Source organism: Eubalaena glacialis, chromosome 1 (genome assembly GCF_028564815.1).
Source record: "Eubalaena glacialis isolate mEubGla1 chromosome 1, mEubGla1.1.hap2.+ XY, whole genome shotgun sequence".
NCBI lineage: Eukaryota > Metazoa > Chordata > Mammalia > Artiodactyla > Balaenidae > Eubalaena > Eubalaena glacialis.
This window is the reverse complement of record NC_083716.1, coordinates 624,264-637,955: the sequence shown is the minus strand read 5'-3', so window position 1 is coordinate 637,955 and position 13,692 is coordinate 624,264. Positions and strand designations below refer to the sequence as shown.

The 13,692-nt window shown below is 50.0% G+C and overlaps 1 protein-coding gene across 1 annotated transcript in view; it reads right to left on the bottom strand.

The window, feature by feature from the left end:
• The window catches only part of CFAP46 (cilia and flagella associated protein 46), an 86,599-nt gene that overhangs the window by 24,174 nt on the left and 48,733 nt on the right, over positions 1-13,692 (bottom strand). Inside the window, exons 31-39 of the mRNA XM_061182979.1 lie at positions 13,213-13,362; positions 9,327-9,475; positions 8,306-8,404; positions 7,561-7,693; positions 6,693-6,839; positions 4,827-5,027; positions 4,614-4,720; positions 3,335-3,511; positions 2,309-2,444 (exon numbers count right to left, since the gene is read on the bottom strand). Coding sequence (XP_061038962.1) covers positions 2,309-2,444; positions 3,335-3,511; positions 4,614-4,720; positions 4,827-5,027; positions 6,693-6,839; positions 7,561-7,693; positions 8,306-8,404; positions 9,327-9,475; positions 13,213-13,362 — 1,299 coding nt within the window. The remainder of the gene's footprint in view (positions 1-2,308; positions 2,445-3,334; positions 3,512-4,613; positions 4,721-4,826; positions 5,028-6,692; positions 6,840-7,560; positions 7,694-8,305; positions 8,405-9,326; positions 9,476-13,212; positions 13,363-13,692) is intronic.

Here is a 13,692-nt window from a genome sequence, read left to right as displayed (position 1 = left end):
CAGAGTCCAATTTATAAATTTATTGTTGGATGGATCATGCTTTTGGTGTCATACATAAGAAATCTTTGCCAAACCTAAGGCCGCAAAGGCATTTTCCTGTTTTCTTCTAGAAGTTTGATAGTTTTAGCTCTTACATTTAGGCCTATGATCCATTTTGAGTTAATTTTTACATATGGTGTGAGGTAAGAATTGAAGTTTATTTTTTGGATGCGGACGTCCAGTTGCTCCAGCACCACTGTTCTAACGATGGGACTTTGTTCACTGAACTCTCTGCACCTTTGCTGAAAGTCAGTTTTCTGTCTATGTGCGTGTGTCTATTTCTGGATTCCCTATTACGTTCCACTGATGTTTGTGTATTTTTAACACTAAAACCACACTGTCTCAATTCCTGTAGCTTTACAGTAAGTCTTAAAATCAGGTAGTGTTAGTCCTCCGACTTTGTTCTTCTTTTTCAAAGTTGTGTTGGCTACGTTAGGTCTTTTGAAATTCCATATAAATTTAAAAATCACTTTGTCAATTTCTAAAACAAAACAAAACAAAACAAAATCCTGCAGTATCTTGATCAGCAGATAATTTAGGGGGAAACTGACATCTTAATAATGTCAAGTTTTCTGAGCCATGCACTTGATATATCTTTCCATTTATCTAGGTATTGTTTAATTTTTCTCAGCAATGTTTTGTAGTTCTCGGGGTACGAGTTTTCACTTTTTTGTCAAATTTCATATTTATGCTGTCATAAATGGTGTTTTTTTAAAATTTTTAATATCCAATTGATCATTCCTAGTATATGGAAATATACAATTAATATTTGTATATTGTTCTTGTATCCTGCAACCTTACTAAGCTCATTCCTTAGTACTAATAGCTTTATTATTTTGTAGATTACACAGGATTTTCTATACAGACGACCATGTTAGCTGTGAACAAAGACAGTTTTACTTCTTTCTTTCCAGTCTGGATGCTTTTCTTTTTCTTGCTTTGTTGAACTGGCTAGAACTCTAATAAAATTCTGCATCAAAGTGGTGGAGGACGCATTGCTGTCTTATTCCTCACCTAAGGGGAAAGCATTCAATCTTTCAACATGTGAGCTCTAGTTTCTTTTCATAGATGCCCTCTATCAGACTGAGGAAGATCCCTTCTATTAATAGTTTGCTAAGAGCTTTTTTTTTTTTAATCAGAAATGGATGTTGGATCTTGCCAAATGCTTTTCCTGCATCTATTAAGATGATAATTTATTTTTAATTTTTAAAAATATATGGTGAACCAAATTGATTGATTTTTGAATGTTAAGTCCTGGGATAACCTCAACTTGGTATATAATCCTTTTTATACATTGTTGCACTTAATTTTCTAAATTTTGTTTAAAATTTTTTCCATCTATATTCATGAAGAATAATGGCCTGTAGGTTTTTTAAATTTTTTTAATATCTTTATCTTGTTTTGGTATCATAGTGACACCAGCCTCATAGAAGAGTTGGGATGTATTCCCTCCTTTTCAATTTTCTCAAAGAATTTGTGCAGAATTGGTATTATTTTTCCTTAAATGTTTGGTGGGATTCACCATTAAAGCCATATGAGTCTGACATTTTCTTTGTGGAAAATCTTTTAACTACAAATTCAATTTATTTAATAGATAGAAGGCTATTCAGTTATCTATTTCTTTTTGAGTGAGCTTTGGTAGATTGTGTCTTCCAAGGAATTTTTCCATTTCATCTAAGTTGTCAAATATATTGGCATAGAGTTGTTCATGATATTCCCTTATTATCTTTTTAATATGTGTAGAGTCTATGGTGATGTCACAGGTCTTATTTCTGATATTGCTTATTTATGTCCTCTCTCTTTCTTTTTTTTTTTTTTGATCAGTCTGGCTACAAGTTTATCACTTTACAGATCTTCTTAAAGAAACAGCTTTTGGCTTTATTGATTTTCTTTTTAATTTTTGTGTTTTCTATTTCATTGATTTGTACTGTGATCTTCAATTTCCTTTCTTCTACTTATTTTGAGTTTGATTTGCTCTTTTTCTCCTTTCACATTGCAGAGGGTGAGATCATTGATTTGGGATCTTTTTCTCTTCTCATACAGGTGTTTAGTGCCACAAAATTTCCCCTAAGTATTGCATTAGAGATACCTTAAACATTTTGATATGCACCCCCTGCAGCACTACAGTTCAAAATAATTTCCCTTTTGATTTCTTCTCTGGCCCATAGTTATTTTGATGTATGCTACTTACTTTCCAAACATTTGGGCATTTCCTCCATAGCTTTCTAGGTTTTTTTAAATTGAGGTAAAAATCACATAACACACTTACACCCTGAAGGGACAGTAAGCCCTGAATACGGTGAAATAGCTCTTCCTCTTCGGCAGCAGCTCTCTGGACCAGGTCGTATGCTTCCAAGTAACATGCAGTTTTCCGTTCTTCATCTTTCTCATTTTGGGCAGATAACCTTTATTGGATGGAAGAGTGGAATTTAGAACAAAAATGTCAAAGCATTACGTCGTCAGTACTAACAAAATGTGTAGCATGTAATTTTCTTGTAATTATGATGTATATTTTATTAGTACTTTAAATTTTATAATTAGATGTTTTACCTGGAAAGATATTCTCAATATAGCTCAGAAAAAAAAAAAAAAAAGGAGAGATCTGGAGTAATGCGGTAAACACAGTATGACACTATGTTTATAAATAATTAAATCGGTGCTTGATACATCAGGTGAAGCAACGCCACAATATTAGTTGTGCTGGTTTAATCACCTAATTTTCCTGTCTGTGTTTTTTTGCATTTTTTAAAGTTCTACATATACTGCTTCTACGATAATACTGTGTTAGGTTAGGTTTCACAGGTGTCAGGTTGCTTTTCCCGCATAAAGTCTGTTTGTAATACCCTGCCCTTGGTTTGCTTGTTGTGTCTTGGACGCTTGCGTGGCCCCGACCGCGTGGGGACCCTGGGCGGGGTGCGGGGAGAGGGGAGGATCACGTGGGAGGGGTGCCGGCCCACTGAGGCGGGGGCAGCGCCCGGGCCTCCCGAGGTGACATGTGTGTGGCCGCATGTGCACACGCGTGTCTGCGCCCGTGTGGGATGTGGGAAGACGCGCGGGCCCGGGGCCAGGGCTGGGCCGGGACGACGTGGGCGGATGCCCCCCAGAGGCTGCGGACCCCAGTACGTGTCTCTGGGGGAGGGTCGTGGAACCCCGGGGCCAAGCCAAGCCGCGTGGAGGCCCTGCCGGCGGCCGAGCGGGGGCTGGCCCGGGAGGAGGGCTGGGCGCGTGGGGGAAGCAGGGAAGCGCAGCGGAAGGGCGGGGAGGGGGCCGGGGAGGGGGGCGTGGGCCCACCCACCTCTTCATTTTGGCGCGCTCCAGCTTGATGTCCACACACTTCTCCTTGCAGCCAATGTTGGTAAACTTTTCCTCAATTTCCAACAGGCGATCATCCATTTCCATCAGCAGAAACGAGTTCTGGAGGGGCTCACAGCCCACCGGCTCCAGGACGGCTTTGATCTGGAGGCTCACACACCTGCGGGGGGCGGGGGCGGGGCGGGGGAGGCGCTTCCCTGAGACTCATGGTCAAGGCCACCGCCCACCTCTAGCTTCCATCTGGGCGCAGGGAGAAACACCTTCCCCAGCGTTTCTTGACACCAGAAATCCTATAAGCCACGTTCTTTGGTCACAATGCCATAAAATTAGAAAGTAACAACTCCCCACCCCGCCCCTCTCTTAAAACACTCAGGGGCAGAAAAGAAAACCCACCAGAAATGAAATCTGTTCACAGGTCAAACCTGCAGGCTGCTGCAGGGGGCGTCAGAAGTGCCTTTGCTATAGGCGGAGAGACAGAGCATGGGGGCCAAGGAACCCACCCCAGAGCGGGAGACAGAACAGCCATGACAGAACAAGCCCTCTCCCAGCACGGGAAGAACTCAGCAAAGACCAAGAGAGAATATAGAAAACCAAAATCAGGCAAAATCCACAATTCGTTGGTCAGTAAAGCAGAAGCTGCTCTGAGAAGGAGGATTCAGTTGGAATCTGCAAATCCAGCTTAGGAGACAGACCTCGAGACTTTGCACAGTTACGAGAAAGGCACCCATGAACGTCCGTGCTGAAGCCGCGAGGAAACCACTTTCTAGGAGAAGATGAACGACCAGGAGTATGGCTCGAAGATAAGCTGCTGATCTGAAAGCTAACGATCCTACTTGGGGTCTCTCTCCTGCGGCCTCCCGCCTCCCAGGCAGCTGCAGAGACCCTGGTGCTGTCTCTGTGGACCTGACACACGGCCCGGAAAACTGGCGAGCAGAGGAGCAGACAGACCAACAGACCCCAGGAGGACGTCTGACCACCTGGCAACGTGGGGAGAGGAGAGGCCGGGCCTGCCCCAGCCTTAGAGGCTTCCCGGAGACGGAGCCACTTCCGGGGTCGCTGAGAATCCACGGGACAAACAAGGCCACCCGCCCCATCCCGAGAGAAATGCCAGGAAGGGATGCGGGCGGAGGCTGTGGGCACAGGGCCTTGTCCTGTGAGTCTCTGAACTTCGTAGGCTTGAAATTTGGCTTAAAAAATAATAGATGGAAAAAAGTAAACCACTTTTTTCATGTTGATTAACGTTTTTTCTTACAAAAAATTACCTGGCTTCTAGGTCTGTGGTCATGAATTCCAATATGGGCATTCGGTTCGGTCTCTCCTTCTTAAGAACGTTGAAGGTATCTATGAGCTTCTGGAACAGCTGACAGACCTAAGGCAGGCCCAGCAGGGTCACGGCAGCCCCCGCTGTCCCGCCCCTTCCCCTCACCCTCCCCCGCAGGCTGCACCACCGGGCGGGCACGTGGCCGGCCCCTCACCACTGCCTCTCTCCTCTCGTTCTCAGTGGACAGGAGCGTGTCCGCCAGGGTCAGGGTGGAATCGTACCAGAACTGCTCACTCCCCCCCAGGCGCTGGGCCCTCTCGATCATCTTCCTAGCTTGCTCGTACTTCTTTTCCTTATTTGCCAACTGTGCCAACAGGTGCAGGCATTTCGATTCTGCACAAGGATCGTCGAGCTCCTGAAAAAGAGGTGCGTGCTGAGATAGGACGGGGAGTGGCGGGGGGAGAGTGAGCGAGAGAGAGACAGAGACAAAGAGATAGAGAGACAGAGAGGCAGAGAGACAGAGAAACAGACAGAGACAGAGACAGAGAGATGGCAGCCGTGGCACCAGGCCTCTGCACACACTGTCTGAGCTCTTGTCTGGCGACATGCCTGCAGTGTGAGGGCACAGGGGCTGGGCTGGATGCCCGTGTATGTGTTAAGACCTACTCCCCTGACTCTGGAAAGCACTGACGGCCCTGGAAAGCCCGCTCCTGGCAGCAGGAGGGCTGGGTGGCGGCCAGGGGGAGGTGAGGGCAGCGTGTGGATGACTCTTTCGTGGTCTGGGGGAGGCTAGGGAGGGTCACGGATGCACGGGCACGGGCCAGGAGACGTGACTGCGGCGCCTGTGGCATGTGGGTGTCGCTCACAGCCCTTCACCTCCTTCGGCCACCTGTGCACCCTCTGGGTCCCCATTCCCGGCCCCTGGGAGCCCTTCCGTGCCTGTGCGCCTCTGCATACCCCCGGGGCCCACCCTGGCCGCTTCCCTTCAGCAGCCGCACGGCCTCCTCGGCCCCCTCCCAGGCCGCGCTCCCTCTTGAGTCTGGTCTGTACGCACCTGTCCCCCCGCCTAAGACAGAGAGCTGAACCTCCCAAGGCTGTGAATTTTTTATACCTTTATTAGGGATGCTTCTCTCTCTGGAGTTCTTCTACAAAGAAAGTGCCAGCCTGTCTGGTTCTGTAACTTTGCCCCACCCTCCCAGGGAACAATTCTGAACCCGCTCGGAGACAGAAGCCCCCGTCTGAGGCCCCGGGAGCCACCGACGCTGCAGCTGAGCTACCGCCCCTGGGGAGGGAGGGACACACACAAGGGTGGCTCCGCTCTGTCCTGGGTTTTTCGCGAGGGCATCCGTCCTCATGGGGGACAGAGCCCAGGAAGAAAGCCACAGCTGAGCTGGGGGAGGAGGCAGGAGCCTGGGGCTTCCAGAAGTTGGCACTGGAGGGGGCGGGGGCCGGGGGGAGGGTCCAAAGACCTGTGCTCAAGGGCAGAGCAGGCTCAAGAAACCCAGCAGACAATAGCAGGGGCCTGAGGGGCTGAGCTGAGATCTGAGCATCCAGGCTGGAGTCAAGCCTTTCTGAGGGGGCCGGGCGAACCCCAGGCTTCCAGTGAGACCCCGGAGAGGCCACAGACACCTGCAAGGCCCACACCGAGGAGCGGGAACCAAACAACCAAGCGGGTTGGGGCCCTGGGGCACCATCTATCTGTCTCTTAGAACAAAACCGAAGCCCTCAGCCTCTCCAGGGGCTCCCGTCCACACGCACATCGAGAGGCCGGCTCAGAAACAGAAGGGGCCCCCCAGCCCAGGAGGAAAAAGAGGCAGCGGTTACGAGAAACGGAGGCTCTAACACACTCTGATGAAGGAGCTTGAGAAACCAGAGGAGCAGACAAAGGACGTGAAGGACAGACCTCCGGCAGAGCTGGATCTGCACATGGGAGTTGGACGGGTGCTTTAGAACAGGCTTCAGCACAGACAGGTCCCTGCCTCCCAGAGAGAAGCATCTCAGCGGGGGCGCGGAGTTGGGGGGCTGCTTCTCGGGGAAAGAGGCCCCACAGGTGCAGTGGGCCGGGCAGGTGTGGCCTCACCTGGAAGGCCAGGTACGCCTCTGACAGGAGCAGCCGCGCAGGCTGGTACAGGTCCATCTCCAGCAGGACTTCAGCCTTGAGGGTCCACAACTGCGGGAAGGACATTCCATCCAGGCCCCTGCCGGTCTCTCCGTTTATCTTCAAAGTCTGTAAGACATGCAGGCCCGCGGGTGCTGCGTGGGTGCAGGGCCCGTGCTGTCGAGCGAGGTTGCCCACCGGCCCCGCACCCGCCGAGCCCAGCCCCCGCTCCGGTGCCCGTGGCCAGGCTGTCCCCCGGGAGGTCTGTCTCTCCTCACCCACCAGGCCCACCAAGCAGTCCCGGGTGCAGGTGGCTCGCCTGGCCTGTCCTGCAGGAGGGCTCTGCGTGCTCCGGGGCCCGGCCATCTCCCCCCACGAAGGGGGTCCCAGGTGTGGTACTCCCATGGTAACAAGTGCTCCTGACCTCGGAGCATGGCGGTGGGGATGGTTATTTCCTTTACGGGCAAGCCCATACGAGGCGAGCCCACCACCGGACGGGGTCGGGGGCGGGCCGGTGGGCGCTCAGACCTCCTGGCCGCTCTGGCTGCGAGGGCCTCGCCCTTTCCCCCTTCTGGTTGGTGCGGTAGCTCTCCCCAGGGAGGCACCCGCTGCTCCCAGCCCGTCCTCTCTGAACTGCAGCTCAGGCCCTGCAGTCCCGTCTTCCCTGGGGACTTCCAGGGCCCGCAGGGAGGGGACACATCCCATCAGTCCCTGGATTTCCCAGGAAAGCCGGCACCAGGATTTGGAGGCAGCAGGCAGTTAAGACAAGTCCGAGCTTAGTGGCTGGAGCGGGGCCTGTCACTGTCCCCGCTGGGCTAGGGACCAAGGTGCTTCTGCAGAGCGAGGCTACCTTATCCTTTGCTATGAGGGGCTTCATCTCTGCTTGCTGGGCTGGAGTGGGGGGCTCGCTCAGTGTTGGCAGACTTTCTTCTAATAGAGGTTCCTTATTTTTTTCCTTTTTCAAGGCAATTTCTTTTCTGCAGCTAATATAAGTAAAACAGGCATTATGCCAAAGAAGAAATACAATGGCCAGAGACACCTGAAAATGTTCAATTTCAGTAGTAATCAAAGAAATACAAATGAAAATAGCTACAAGAAGCCGCTATTCACTCACGTGTTTACAAAGTTTTTTTTAAATTCCCATGGTTTAGCAGCATATATGACTCCCAAATTTCCACTCCTAGCCCATTCTCTCTTCCAAACTCCAGGCTCATGCATCCAGCTACTCATTTGACATCCCGACCTGGATGTTTAACACGAATCTCAAACTTACGTCCAGGCCAGAACTCCACCCCATCTGGAAAGGCAGCCCACAGAGGCCCCTGCCCAGCTCCTGCTTCTTGTGGGACCCTCCTTCCCCGTGTGCCCTCAGGATGCCACCTCCTTCACCCCTCCCGCTCCACCTGGACCCCTGCACACGCTTGGTGCTCCGTGTCCCTCCCTCACGCAGCCCCAGCCCGGGAGACGCCCACACACGGGAGGGCAAGTGAGGAATGAACTGCCCCTGCTGCCCAGCCGTGGCGGGAGACGCGGCCGAGAGCAGGGCCGGGTGCCTGAGCACAGCAGGGGGGGCTCCGCGGCCTCAGCTGACCTACCTCGCCTGCTCCACTGCGCGGGTGTAGGCGTGCCCGACCACCTCCTCGTGGAAAGCGGCTGCTTCCCTCAGCTTCAAATCAGAACAAACCAGGGCAAGTCTAGGGGGGGCGAGAGGGGCATCAGCCCTGAGTGGGCTGCCCTGGGCTCAGCCAACTTGATACAAGTTGGTAAACGGGAAAAGGAATGGATAATCTGAGGATATTTTCTATAATTTGTAAAGCTAAGGCAAATTACTAGGGAAAGATAACAGATGGCTCCATCAACTTTCAGGCAGAGCACATTTCTACACTCATTCATATATTTTACTCCATACACGTTTATAGTCTCAGGGTCATCTTTCGAGGTCAAGACAAGGCACAGTGGGTGGGGCTCTGACCCGTTACAGCTTTAAGCAAACAAGCTCTGCTTTGATTCTTGTGTAAAACACTTGTATTGTGAAATGATTTCAAGTTTCCAGAAAAGTTACACAAACACTACAAAGAATTACTACATCCTTCACCACCCAGTTTCTCTCTCTCTCTCTCAATTTTATATATGTAAAAACCTATTAAAATTTTATATAAAAATTTATAAAAATATAAAGATTGTATATATAAAAATTATTCCCTGAACTATACATAAACTTTCATATATAGTTCAGGAAATAATTAAAAGTTATTTACACATAAATTTTATATAAAATTTATATATATAAAATGTTTTCCTGAACTATTTGAGAGTACGTTGAAGACACAATGCTCCTTTTTTCTACTTATTCTACTTCAGTGTGTATTTCCTTGGAATAATCATATTCTCTTAAGAACCAGGTAGAAATTTTAAAACTAAAAATACTATTTTTATGTTTAAGTATTCTGATTTATTTGGCTTTACAAATCTTAGGGACTTTATTATTTATATAAATAGTCAACTACAGAATTAATATTTTAAAATCTTATTTGGTTTTACATTGCTTTGGGAAATATTCACTTTAGCCACTTAAATGTCTCCCAGCTCCCCTGAAAATAAAGCAGGTGTACCAACCGGAGGTGGTAGAGGTCCTTGAGGCTCTTGCTCTCGACCACGGAGGCTGCAATGAGTACCCCCAGCTGCAGGACCGGGATGGTGAGCTCGTGAAGGAACACCTTCTGCAGGGCCTCGACCAAGTGGTCCAGATAGTATAAACTGTACGTCTACATCAATACACAGCAAACATGTAAGGTCAAAGACGGGGGAAGGGTAGGCCCCCAGCTCACAGGGTCTTCCCTCCAGGAACTCTGTGCACACAGTGCCACGCACACAGGGGTGCTTAACCAGTGTCTGTTGTGGGAAGGAGTGATGTGCTCTCTGCCTCCTTCCCTTCAGTTCATGGCTTTCAGCTTGTCGTGTGCAACTTCCTGGAATCTTCAGCGCCCAAGCATAAAGACGCTCACAAGAAAAATCCATCTGCTTTCATTCAAATTAATGTCTTTGTTTCATTTCTTTATATACACATACAATTGCTTTCAAATTGAATATAGGCAGAGATGAACTAATACTTCTTATAATGTCAGACTAGGTTTGATAAAACAATTATTCTTCAGTAGAAAATTAGAGAAGTTGGATGAGCTATTTTAAAAATCTGCTTAAAAGCACTGAAGAGTGAACAATGCAGGCAAAAATGCCTGGGCCGAGACATGGAAGAAGATGTGAACTGAGAGATGTGAACCTGGCATATTGGGATACACGTGTCCTGGGATGTCTGCTGACAGCAGAGGCAGCTGAGAGCCTGAACAGCACCTCTGACTTTTCCTTTGCAGGTGGAGTTGAGGGCCCACTGAAGGCTAATGCCCCGACTGGGTCCCCAAAGCCTGCACCTGAGGCTTAAGGGCAATGAAGTAAAACAGCCCTGTCAGGGGTTACATCCCAGCCCAGTGGTATTTGGGTGGCCTGGAAAGCATGTGGTTTTTTGAGAGACTAATAATTGATCATTCCTGGTGAGGCCGCTCAAGAAAGAGAGCGGGGGGAGACACAGAAATATTTATAGATTCTACAGACACTAAAAGATAATAATAGGATATTAAGGACCACATTATGCCAATAAATTTAAAATTTTATATTAACTGGAAACATCCTAGAAAAACACAACCCACCAACATTACAAAAGAAATATAAAATCTGAAACGTTCTGTAACTATTAAGTAAATCGGATCCATATTTTAAAATCTGCTCAAACCATTGGGGAAAAAAATCAACGTAATTAAAATAAAGAAAGAGAAAAAACCATTATTTGATAGATGGAGAAAAATATTTGATAAAAATCTATAGCCATTTGTGATTAAAACTCTCAGTAAATAGAAACAAAGGAACTTCCTTAATCAATAAAGAATACCTATAAGCACCCACAGCAAACATCGGTGACACTGAGTGACATGCTGAAACCCCCTTGCTAAGACAGGGAGCAAGATACGGAGGTATCACCGTCTCTGTTCAGCGCTGTGTCGGTGGCAGCCAGTGGAATAAGGAGATAAAAAGTGTAATGATCGGAAATGAGGAAAAACGTTTGCGGACGAAATGCAGACTCTGTGTATACACATAAAATCAAAAGAATCTTCAGATCGACTACCAAACTTATCTAGAAGTTAACTAAACTGATGGCTGCAAGGTCAAGATGAAAACAATTATATTTCTAGATTTCGTCTGGAGTTTAAAAAAATGAAACAGAAAAGGTATATTTATAACAGCAGCACAAACGTCAAATACATAGAAATAAATCTAATGTGTGTAACCTCCACGCATAGAGCTCAAATCCATCATCGAGAGAAGTTGCAGGAGACCTACGTCAACAGGGAACTAGAATGTGCTCACCGACTGGAATACTCAGTGTGGCAAAGACGTCAGTTCTCCCCCAAACCTAAAACTGGTCTCGAGATTCAATGCAATCACAGCCAAAACTCCACCAGGGTTTCCAGTGGAAGCCAACAAGCTGACTCTAAAAGACACGTGGAAACATATGGACGATGGAAAGGACATCCGAGACCTTCCTGAATAACAAGGTCAAGACGTGTTCTCTCCCAAGCAGTCAAGGTGACGAACCTCAGCAGCTCAGACAGGGAGGTGTCGGTGCAGGTGTGGACGCCTGATTCATGACAAGCGTGGCAAAGAAGCCAGGCAAACGACGTGTCACTAAGTGGTGTCAGAACATTCAGACATCCAGATTGGAGGGCTCACGCCCGGATCCTCCGCCTCACACCACGCACGGGGACCAGTTTCAATCACGCCCGGATCCTTCGCCTCACACCACGCACGGGAACCAGTTTCAATCACGCCCGGATCCTTCGCCTCACACCACGCACGGGAACCAGTTTCAATCACGCCCGGATCCTTCGCCTCACACCACGCACGGGGACCAGTTTCAAGTGGCTCTAAATCTGACATGGAGAAGTATACAGCTTTTGGGAAAATATCCTAAGAGAACATTGTCATGACCTTTGGGAAGGAAAACTTTTTTTTAAACAGGACACAAGGCACTAGTCATAAAGGGAAAGATTAACACTTTTTAGTACACTAAAACTTGGAATCTGTATTCACGAGAAGACCTCAAGACAGTCAAGGCACAGAGTGGAGGGTGACCTGCTGTCATAAACGGTCAAAGTGTTTTTTTCAGGACAGATAAGGAACTCCTTCAATTCAACAAGGAAAAGACAGAAGGCTTAATAAAATGTGGGCGACCGATTGCACAGGCAGGCCACAAAAGAGGACATGCAAATGGCCAAAAGCCGCTGAGAGGCGTCCGGCCTCGCCGTAGTCAGGGAGTGTCCGGCTGAGCCCAGTGAGAGGCCCACGCCCCCCAGACGGCCAGGTGAGAAGGCGGGCCTCACTGGCACGACCACTGCCGAAGGCAGTTTGTCAACATGCTGTAGTTGGAGATACACGTGCTCTGTGACCCAGAAACCCCGCTGCTGGGTGTGCCCTCCAGACACGTGGGCATGTGGGCCCTGAGACATCTGTAACAGGCATGCTGGAAACAGCCCTGTGCCTCCCGTGGCTGAAGGACAGACAGGCCGTGGTCGAGTCACCAGACGGAATACTCAACACCGACGATGTGAACACATCCAGACACACGAAGCAGCGCGGAGGATTCCCGCGGACGCCGCGCTTCAGGGAGAAGCCAGCCACGGGCGGTTAGAGGCCGAGAGTCTCTATTTCCACAAGCACAGAAACCAGGCAGGTGCGGGGCTGGAAAACAGCCCCCGAAGTTGCCCGGCGCTACCCCTGGAAGCCGCGTGCAGGTGTGATCAAGGTAAGGATGCCGAGCTGGGGAGGCTGCCCTGGATGATACAGGCGGGCCCCACGTGTCATCGTATGGGCCCCTGTATGTGGGAGATGAGACACAGACACAGCGGAGAAGCCATGTGACGACGGAGGCGGGGTGGGGGGTGGTGACGCGGCCACAAGCCCAGGAGCCCCCAGGAGCTGGAAGAGGCAGGAAGGACCCTCCCCTGGGGCCTCCAGAGGGAATGTGGCCCCGCGGACATCTTGACTTCGGCCCAGTGATACTGACTTTGAACCTGTGGCCTCCAGAACTGTGAGGGAACACCTTTCTGCTGCTTTAAGCAGCCGGTTTGCGGTGGCCTGTCACAGCAGCCGGGGGGCACTCCCAAGCACGTCTGAATTTCATGTTCAGGAATGTGACCCGTGCGGGAAGCGTGAGGAAAAGTCCCCCGGGTGCTGCAGGTGCTCGGGGAGGGGGAGGACGCCGGGGACGGGCCTGTGGGAGGGTCTGGGGGCTCATGCCCAGGAGGCCCTTCTTCACAATTCCCTGAGCAGAGCCCTGTTTCTGTGCATCCCTCTCTGGTCCCACTTCACACCGGAAAGCGTCAGCTGTGACAACAAGCCAGGAGGCAGGACACGGACACAGGCCTGGGACGGCATCTTCAGGTCCACTCACCGGCTTCTGGAGAGTTGACGGGTTGACGGCAAAGTTGCTCTGATCCTGTTTAAATACTGATATGGCTTCTTCGGGGCAAGCGTAGGAAGCCCACTCTTCTATGCTTGCTGGTACGTCTTCAAGGCGTTTGCCAGGAGTGGGGCTTTGAAACTGCAAAGCAGGAAGGCAGGCTCTGCTTTAGGAGGTGGAGCTCGAAGCAGACACCCAGGTGGCCCCGTGGGAAAGGACGGGTCGGCAGCGCCTCTGGGGACGTGCGTGGCGCCCTCCCTGGGCTGCCAGCCCGACGGCAAGCCACACCGGAGCCACACGTGTCTCCACTTCCCAGAGAGCACAGTGCTGGGAGAGGGAGGCGGGGGCGTCCCCAGTGGGGACAGTGAGGTGGGACAGCCGGGAGGGGTGCTGCCGCGAGCACAGCCCCGGACACGGGCAATTCCTCCGGTGACAAGGTGACGTGCAGCACAGGCCCCTAGTGGATGGAGA